This window comes from Vigna radiata, chromosome 7 (genome assembly GCF_000741045.1).
Source record: "Vigna radiata var. radiata cultivar VC1973A chromosome 7, Vradiata_ver6, whole genome shotgun sequence".
Classification (NCBI taxonomy): Eukaryota; Viridiplantae; Streptophyta; class Magnoliopsida; order Fabales; family Fabaceae; genus Vigna; species Vigna radiata.
This window is the reverse complement of record NC_028357.1, coordinates 27,416,627-27,426,707: the sequence shown is the minus strand read 5'-3', so window position 1 is coordinate 27,426,707 and position 10,081 is coordinate 27,416,627. Positions and strand designations below refer to the sequence as shown.

Here is a 10,081-nt window from a genome sequence, read left to right as displayed (position 1 = left end):
ATGCTTACATGTATGCTTACATGTATTTTTCAAGTTATAATACTTAACATAAATGTTTTTTTTCTCTGCAAAAATACAATTTATTGTTGGATATTTAACTTTTTTTTTTAAAAAAGAAAGCCCATAGGCTGGTTCTAACCCATAGGACTTTGGAGCTTTTTAGCTCTGAAGGTTTTTTTAATAAAAGACTGTTTTGGTCCTAAGGACTTTTTTGGCCCCAACCCACATATGTTAGAGCAAGGACCTATTATAAGGCCTATTTGAGAGGTGTAATAGAAACTGTGGGTATTAACTTAGTAACACTATTCAGTTGAGTGTCATGTTCTTATATGTTTAAAAAGAATGTTGTATCCACCCTATCTATATTTTAAACAAGCCTTGCCTTTTATACTTGCTCTCATATGGGTTTATCTTTATCACGTGGTGGTAACCTAAGACCCATTTATTTCCATTTTCTTTTCATTTCTTTCGTAACTAAATTTCAAATTAACCAATTGGATCATGTAGCAACGTAAATCTTAAAATTATTTCTACTTTTTTCCTTTGCTTAAATATAGTTGATACTCACCAATTATCTTTCAAAGATTATACTTTACTTAGTATTAAATTGAGAGTAATGGATAGTGTAAATGAAACTCTCAAATATTACATTGATATGATTGTATTTAATAAAAGCATTATAGTTGTGAATAACCCTTGTCAAACTAATTTTTAAAAATATTTATTAAATAAAAATATACTTAACATGTAGAAAATTTTCTGTTTAAGTTCTATAAAATCAAACTTTTCTTCCTTAGGATACCGTCATTTTATTGCTTCAAACCTTTGTAAAAAATCTTATTTATTTCAAGTAGTGAGTGCAATTCCTTCTCTTTTAGAACCTTTTATGAGAAATGCAATAATATTTTCAAGTCTTTAAACATGAGAATTGTATCTAGCAGGGAAACCAAATTAACATGTTGACGTCATATATATCTAATAATGCTATTATTTGTTCATTTTCCTTAATCGTGAGTGCTAATTATGTTGTATGTTGCTAATTATTTCGAAATATCATGAGTGCTTCTTCTTGAATGTGGTAAGTAATCTTGATACATATTTATGTTGCCTGGGAATATGACCAAGAGAAAAAATTATTGTTGTATATTTTAGCCATTGGAATCATATAAAAGTATATATATATATATATATATATATATATATATATATATATATATATATATATATATATATATATATATATTTCTTAGACTTATATTTAAAATGGAGTGATGGTAGAAAATAATACAAGAAATTTACTTATTCGGAAGTAATTTGTAGATAAAACTCTCTTACGTACGGTTTGTGAACTATTATAAATGTTTGCTTTAGTGACTTTTTTTTAATTCTAGTACGACGCAAAAAATTAATTTTAAAAAATAAATAAAAGGATGTAACATTATATTTAATTATTTTTTCTTGATAAATATTTGTGTTAGTTTTAAGTTACCTGTTAATCTTATTTATTTTAAATATTTGTATTTATTTATGTTAGTAACATTAAGTATAAAAAGAACTAAAAATAAATATTAAAAATAGATAATGTTATCATGGTGTTAATGGATAACTCTTAATTGTTTTTAATATTTATAAATAAATAAGATTGATGTCTAAATATTAAAACAATAATAATGAATAAAATTAGTATACGTTGACTTTATTTATTTTTAATATTTAGCTTAATAAACATTAATCATACAAAATTAAAATAAAGAAGGTTAGCATGGATTAGGAGATGTTAACCTCAATTATATTTAGTATTAATATTTATTTAAGTTAGCACATGCTAATTTTCAATTTGTGTGTGTTTTTTTATTGAACATATATCATAAATTAGTTTTAATTTAATGATTCAGATTTATATATGACATGTCTCTTTATTTTTAATTTTTTTTCTTACTTTTTATATAATTACATTAATCTCTTTCATCAATGCTCATCGTTTTCATTCACACATTCATCTGCGTTTTCCTCATTTCCTTCTTCCATATTCATCTCTCCTTCATCTACATTTTTTCTTACATCTCTTTCCCTCATCGTCATTTCTTCAATCCACATTCATTTTCCTTATATTCATTTATATTTTTCATCTAGTATCAATTTTTTTTTTCTATTTTTTCGTTTATATTTATTGAATATGAAAGTATTTTATGAATTTTTTTAAAATGTATTGTCATTAGCATTAATCTAGTCAATACTAAATTAAGTAAACTTTAAAATATATAAAAATACATTAGTACCGGTTTGACTCAATTTTAATAAAAATATCAACTTAAAATATTAGTGATGAAATAGTGTCCACTAAGACGAAACTAGTTAACCCTCATGATTTTAAGGTAATATTTGTGTGTGACGCAAATTCAATGCTAAAAAATATTTAGTGCCAACGTTTTTTATTTAGCATTGATTTTTGGATGGAAAAATGATATTTTGACACCAATTTTTGACACTATTTTGACACTATACGTGGTTGGACGATTTCAAATTAAAAAAACTGAGACAATGACATATTTGGAAGAAAAAAATCAAAGTTTTTTTTTTAATTTGAAATTTTCCAACCACATTTTGACACGTGTGCAGTATCAAAATGGTGTAAAAAAATTGGTGTGAAAATATATTTTCCTTTTGGATAAAGATAAATACATATTTTCTCGTAGCTAAATGATTATAAGATAATAAAAGCTTTTGGTTGATATCAAACCGTTTTCACAATGAAATCATTTTAATGATTTGGATTTATGAACAGTGAGATAAAACAATTCAATCTGGTCAAGGATTTGATTAAAACAAACGCATCCTAAGTCAGGAACTCCGAATAAACTCAAATATGTTTTATTTTTTCATACTAGGATGCTTATAAATAAAAACAGAATGTGAGGTGGGAACATAAATGATTAATTTTATTCTTTGTTAGGATTAAACGTAATGAAATCTAAACTACGTAAATACTTAATATTAAATTTATCAGAAAATTATTTGAATTATATTATGTTCTTTATGTTCATATTTATTTGATCACCTCTTAGTTAAACAATTGTTTCAAAAATTTTAATTCCATGTATTTTCAGGAAAAAACTTTAGTATTCTATTTTCAAATTCTAAGTATTGTTTAAAGATGACTGTAATCTTATTATTTTTAATTGTTTTTTATTATTATTCATGATGACGTCTTAATTATATTTATGTTCTATATATTGAGATTTGATTAACATTTAAGAAAATCCTTTAAAACATAATTTTTGTTTGGAATAAATGAATTTTAATTAAGCACACATAAAATTCATGTTGGTAGCCAACCACTTCAACTTTGAGTTTGATTACTCAAACTTTATGTTTTTTATCATGATTTTTAATTTTTATTCCTTTTTTTCATCTTTTTATTTCTTTTACTTTTATCTTTATATTTACAACGTATTTTAAATTTATTTGTATCTCTTATTTTTACAGCTATTTTTTTTATTTCATCTTTATCATTCCTTAGATTTACTATTTTATTTTATTTAAAACTAAATATTTAATTTTACGTAAACTAACATAAAAATGTTCTACTAAGTACTTAGTACTTTAGAATTCAATACCTAGAACTTATGATAATATTTTGGCTGAATTATAAATTAGGAAGCTATATTATAAATTGGTACGGGTTAGAGTATGCATGCTTAGTAAGTAACTCTTTCTAAAATGACAGTTGTAGGACAAAATTGTCTAGATAGCTTTTAGTAATATTTTGGCAGGAGAAAGCTATTTGTTTACTGGAACTGGCAATGCACAGAAAGGGTTATTAAGAAGATGAAGTTGTCCCAACAAGATGGGAGAACATATAATGACATCACTTTAATGTATATGGTTGCTAGTTAAACATAGGATAAGTTGTTTTTTTGGTAGGAGCTTTAGGATTTGTGGGATTGATCTGAGATTATTTATCATTGTAAGAAAGTAGTTTATTAGGAGTTGTAGGAAAAGTTTTGAAATAGAAAATGAAGTATAAGATAAGGAGGAAGTAATAAATTTGTAACAATTATTTAATAAATATTCAATATTTGAATTTTTTTTAAATAATTATTCTTTTCTTTATTTTTTATAAAAATAATTAAAAATCAATAAAAAATATTAAACCCAATTTTTTTTAAAAAAAAATTATGGACAATTTTGATATGAGAACAAAGATAATCTTTCAAGTTTCATTAATTCAATGAAATCAATAACATGTAAAAAAAATTCATACAAAAGTAAATTGGAATTGAAACATGTTTTCAGATTTGTTTTTTCTCTTTTACTTAAAAACGTGAATTCAAGCACAAGTTTTCTTCTTTTTTTAAAAAAAAAAATTGTTTTATGGAAATTGTGGTTGTATATGAATTAGTTTTTCTTTATTATTTTCATTGCTACCTGAATTACCTGTATGAAGTGGTCAAAGCCTTGCATGTCTCAAGAACAAAGCATCTGAAGCGTTGGAGTGAAAGGAGGGTGGGTGGCGGTGAGTGAGTGACACAAGGGTTAACTCATCCTCCTTAGAAGATCCACCTGTTTTCAAACGTGAGGGAGAAATATATGCTGTCTCAAATAGTTATTTGCTCCACTTCCTTGCCTCTAGTCGTTTTCATAAATGGGGCTGGAAATGTAGAAAAGCTGTTCTCCTACACATCATGTGAAAATTTTCTATGGTACAATGCAGAAGTGGGGTTGGAGATTTGATTCTGAAGGTGCTATGAATGAGAAGGATGGAGGTAAAAAGAAGTCTTACTTAAATGCATCACTTCTCTCTAAAATAATAATGTCGAAATCGTATTCAAAGAGTGGGACCTCTTTAATCTTTAGTAAAAAGTCACACTTTCAGTGAAAAAAACTTATTCGAGACCCCTATTAAAGTCAATAAATTATCTAATATCTTCAAAGTAATTATTTCATTCTTTCTTGCATTGTATTTTGAAAATCGTAATAACTAAATTTATCGAGCTAACTTCAATGATGGTGCTGGGGTCCATTTTGAATAGTGTAAGGAGCAGAAAGGGATCTATTTGAAACCAGGTATATATATTCTGGGGGAGCCATGAGCACCAGCGGTGGGAGAGCAGAGTAACAGAACCTAGGGAAAACTGGAAAGGAAAGAAAATAAGGGAAAGATGGAAATTTAAATTGTTTTAAAGAATATCCTAGTTTTGGAGATCATGAAATTCGACATCTCACTCGAATTATGCCGCAGGATAATAAGTTTTATGCAATGCAATGATTATTGAATAACGTAAAGCTGGAATTGCTCAGGCATATTGCTTCCTGCTTCTGTGTGTGATAAAGTACCCCTTCGTCTCTGCCTTCACGACCCATTCCACATCATGAAATTCACGCGCAGCAGGGAATCTCAACCCATGTGCTGCGTTAACCCACTCCCGCTAGCTAGGTACGGAACAAACGCCTTCTTTCTCTCCACGCTACGTAGCACCACAATTTTAAATATAAATAAAAAATATAAGAGAAGTTTCACTCGCACAGATTACTAAAATAAAGAAATTATTTTGTTCACCCAATTTAAATTTTCATTTAATAATGATAACGGTGCTGGAGAGAAAATCATAGAATGCTTTAAATATATATTACTAGCATTTTAAAAGAAAGAATGCTATTTACTCACCAATTTAAGGATAGATATAAATTACTGAGTAAAGTTATAGATTATTGACCAGAAAAGGAGGACCGAAATAATTAGGTAACTCGCCACTGGTCTTTTATTCATTCCCATTCAACGTCCCGAACTCGCTGAGACATAACTATCTGTTATGCTATGAGGCAGAAGCAGGACCACCTTCGCACCTTATGATCCTTTTTCCAGCCGGTGAATAATACAAATGGATTTCAAAAAATTAACTGTTTCGGGTTTTGATTTTACCCAATAACAGGCAGTACTATCTGATGTACGTAATGTATTTAAATATGTAAGAAGCGAGAAAGAGGTAAGTGTAGTAGAAATAACAATGCTCTAGTTTTACTCTGTAGTCTGTACCAATTTTGTTGTACTTGAGAAAGTGGAATGAATTTGGTTCCAAAACTGGAAGACTTTTCTCACATGGGGTAAAGGTAAATAAGATCACCTGTCCGTCCAATCCCCTCTACATTTCTGTAACTGTAACTCACGCCCATTTCCTCCTATAATTAGACAAACAATCACGTCCTCCTCCAACATTTCACCATGCTTGATAATATTCTTCACTGTGTTATTTTGTACCCTTTTGATTTAATATAATAATATTTTATATTGAACGGAAAAGACCTCGCCATCCACGCAGAAACAACACCCAAGTTATCGCAGAAAGTTTCGGGACAAAAGGCAAAGTTTTTCCATTGTTTAAAAAAGGGAAAAGACAAATCAGCACTAAATATACAAATCAATGAAATGACAAGACAGATAAAGACGGGTTAAATTTTCGTCTTGGAAAGGGGAAAAAGAAGAAGAAGGAAAGAAAAGATAAAGAAAAAAAGAGAAGATAACATAACAGTCACTGACTTTGCTGTACCCTTCAAAGTTAAAAACAGAGAAACAGACACGAATTTTAGGGGGAAGCACAAAGAAAGAAAATTGAGGCTACAATTTTGTTATAGCCTTATAGGAACCATTTGCGCTACAGTCCTCACCAACGGAATTTACAGAATTCCGCACAGAACTAGCTTCTCCGTATCTATAACCCGTACACAAATAACAATCGAGGAATAAATCACCCTTCACCTTAATTAACCATGGAGGAAAGCTAAACATAACTGTACACCAAACAAAAGCGTACTCCTACCGTGGAAGACAGAAAACAAAAGTAATTAAAATCAAGTACCTCAAGTAAATTAATGTGAGAATAATAATGTCAGCAAGTAGTGTTTCACAGTTTTCTTTCTTCAAGGTTGGTCACTTTTATGGCTTCAATTTCACCCACTCGTATCGTCCTTCCAAGGGCATGTCCTTCACAATATCATAATTATACCTGCAGATTCACAAGGAATATAATACACACACATCAGTATATCACAGTTTTTACTGTTCGCATTTGAAATGAAAATGTGTTACTATTCTTTTACTTTTCTGAGAAGCGTTTCTGAATGTCTTTCTCAGCGGCGGCGAAGAATTCTTCGAGCTCTGACTCCGCTGGCATTTTCTGGGGCGCTGGTGGAACGTAACATCGAGGTTTGGTTTTGGTCTGCATCGTTGGCTTCTTCTCCTCTGAATTCACCTCCTGCGAATTCGTAATTCGAAGGTCACTACTCATCTCCCTCCTGTGCGGACACAATGTTGAGTGTTTCCGTTAATTTTCGGAATGTATGACGTGTATATATGTATAAGCGCATTATTGATACATGCACGTCAGAGAGTTAAGGAATTAGATTTTTGAACGGAAGAAATAATCATATCATGATGACTTACACATACGATACGATGCACTAACACCTTTAATTATTTGAATTCAAACTAACGGAATCATTAAAGATTTGAAACGATTGAAGTCACTTTTCTTTTTTGAATTTAAAACTATCAATAATAATTTAAAGCTTAATTTAATTCGAGACCTCATTTGTTGTTCACCAAAGTTGCACGTCGACGTTTCAACTTGAGCGTTCTCTACCTGAAAAAAATGCGTTACGATACACATTACACATTTATGAGAAGCACTTAATGAGAGAAAAAACGCAAGTTCAATTAAATCGCTGCGCCGACATTAATTTTAGGTGATTCATTGATAATAATTAACAATAATCACCTCCAGATCTGAGAATTTGATGATTCGGTTTTCGTCGAATGATCCGTTGCTGGAGCAACACGACGCCGGAGATTCACCGGAACAGCATTCCTCCGACTCCCGCGAGGTTGTATTACTCAAACTCTTGAGTTGGACGCAGGAGGACGGTGAGATGTTGTTGCTGTTGTTGTTAATGGCGATTTTCCTTCTCTTCGGTGAAGTCGCAGAAGCTCCAACGCCCAATGCAGTTCGAGCTCGTGTCTTCACCTGAGCCATATCCATGATTATGCTGTAATCTCAACTCAGTGTTGAGTGTGTGTGATAGAGAGAGAGAGAGAGAGGGATGTATTGTGTGGTGTTTTGGTGCGACGAGGAAACTATTACAAGAGGGAAGAAGGTTGAGGCGTTGAGAGGTTTGATAGCGGTGCGAGGCGGTGATCACAGGCACCGGAAGGACGGCGAATGGAGGGGTGACACGCGGAGGGAGTTCTCGGCGGATGGTGTCGGAAACGGGAATTGATGATGCGGTTGGGAGGGGAATGAGTAAACGAGAATCATGAGGTTAGGAATGAAGAATCATATATAGATTGTTTCGGGTTGGCTGAGTCTGAGAATTCGGTTTCGCGAGTGAAGATTGGAGAGAGAACCGGTCTCGAGCAAAATAATTGTGTTTCGAGGAAATTACACTTATACCCTTTTCTTTGTTAACATTTATTTGGTTGTTTGTTTCTCCATTCACATTCTTCTTTTTTTTCTCTTTTAGCATAACATACAGCTATTCTCTCACAATATTTTATAATATTTCTTTTATATTCAGTTGTTCTTTTAGAATACTATTTATATTATTTTTTTTTCTATTACTAAAGGCAAAGAAACACACAACAAAGGGATCAATAGAGGAATTCTATTTGTGTATATATATATCATTTTACTGTCGGTATGTCATTGTTTTCTTATTTTCCTAATGGAAGAATAAAAAAAAAAAAAAATAAGAGTTTGTATATGAGTATTGGTGCCTGTGTTCCTATTGTTTTTATGATTGTTATTTGTGAAGATAAATATATCTATTTTTGAAGTAAAGAGATGATTCGTTGAGTCATTAACAATGTATAGTCTAAATGAATAATATAAAGAAAAAATGTGGAAAACTGAACCCTAAATGAGAGCTGAATGGAGGTTGATCTCTGACAACATGGTTTCAGAAGGGAAACATATAAATCAGTGAAAGAAAATGGTTGATGTGAGGAAAAGTAATTCCTGAGTTAAATGGTTAAACATTTTTTGTGAGGATTTTGTCATTATATAGTTTTGTTTTTTATTTGGGGGGTTGGCTTTTCTTTTCTATACAGCTCATATTTGTTTTGTCGTGTGTGCCCTTCAATTGAAGACAAGGATTTTCCAAATGATAAAACAGAAGCTTAGATGGTTGGAGAGGGGACATTGCACACATGGTCATTTAATTTAGGACCGTGACGGCTTAAATGTGAGGCAAACATAAAATTAAATAAAAGTATAAAAAAACATATATTTTTTATCCTAAATATCTTACAAAAGAAGTAAAAGAATTTTGATGTAATTTATTGGTGATATTTTTTTCTTTTATCTTCTGATCGCAATCGATTCTTTAATGATAAAAGTAAAAAACATTAGGTAATGTAAAATACGATTAAGATGCCCCATGTGGCATACATGCAATTACTTACACGTGGGTTGTGATGGATGAAATATAAATTGGCAGACAAAATATGGACCACTGCCATAAAAGTTTAGGTTGTTTCTCGATTAATGATCCTCTCTGGATATGCCTACGTACGTACTTTCCCTATATATATCATTCACCATCCATGCAAATCATTCATCCTATATTTCCCTTTTCCCACTCTATTTTCGTTCTCATTATGTGTTAATACATGTACATCCAGTTATTTACACTGCTCTTTTCTAATTATTTATTGTTTACTAGTTTTTCATTTTCTTTAATTTAAAATGATATTTTATTTTTCTTTGAACTTAAAATGGTTTGCCAGCATAAACATGGAGATCAAAATTATTACCACAAGGGACCTTTTTCAAAATGAGAGGTAATTAAGGTAATATCTTTTATATAAGCATTAGTCATTATCAACCCTATTAAACTGCCTTGAAAACATATATGGATGGGAATGATATCTTAAGTTTGGTAATACATATCTTTATCACAAAGATCAAACTAACTAATTAAAGGTGCAATTCATTAGTTTATCTCTTCTCAAATCTTTTCAATTAAACCATTTTCGAACAACAAATTAACTCAATTTTTCTCTAATTCTACTTTGTTGAATATAAAA

General features: G+C 30.5%; 1 protein-coding gene across 2 annotated transcripts; it reads right to left on the bottom strand.

Annotated features, from left to right (window-relative positions):
* Positions 1-5,003: 5,003 nt before the first annotated feature.
* On the bottom strand, positions 5,004-8,415 carry LOC106765801 (cyclin-dependent kinase inhibitor 7). 2 transcript variants are annotated; one of them, XR_001376081.2, is made up of 5 exons: positions 7,776-8,415; positions 7,585-7,640; positions 7,099-7,293; positions 6,858-7,004; positions 5,004-5,468 (listed from the first exon to the last, which is right to left on the bottom strand). XR_001376081.2 is itself a non-coding variant. In XM_014650541.2 (4 exons), exons 1-4 carry the CDS (start codon positions 8,034-8,036, stop codon positions 6,935-6,937), a joined length of 582 nt encoding a protein of 193 aa, XP_014506027.1. In that variant the 5' UTR covers positions 8,037-8,414; the 3' UTR covers positions 6,348-6,934. The 2 variants fall into 2 exon arrangements, 1 of the variants encoding a protein (XP_014506027.1); XM_014650541.2 differs by lacking the exon at positions 5,004-5,468 and having other exon boundaries at positions 6,348-7,004; positions 7,776-8,414.
* Positions 8,416-10,081: the final 1,666 nt, after the last annotated feature.

Bases quoted from the DNA above. Each gene is read 5' to 3' on its own strand.
- LOC106765801 (XM_014650541.2), bottom strand. From the start codon at position 8,036: ATGGATATGGCTCAGGTGAAGACACGAGCTCGAACTGCATTGGGCGTT. The intron at 7,641-7,775 runs GTGATTATTGTT...CATTTTTTTCAG, and splicing joins TCAAATTCTCAGATCTGGAG to GTAGAGAACGCTCAAGTTGA. The intron at 7,005-7,098 runs GTAAAAGAATAG...GTGAATCTGCAG, and splicing joins CAGAAACGCTTCTCAGAAAA to GTATAATTATGATATTGTGA.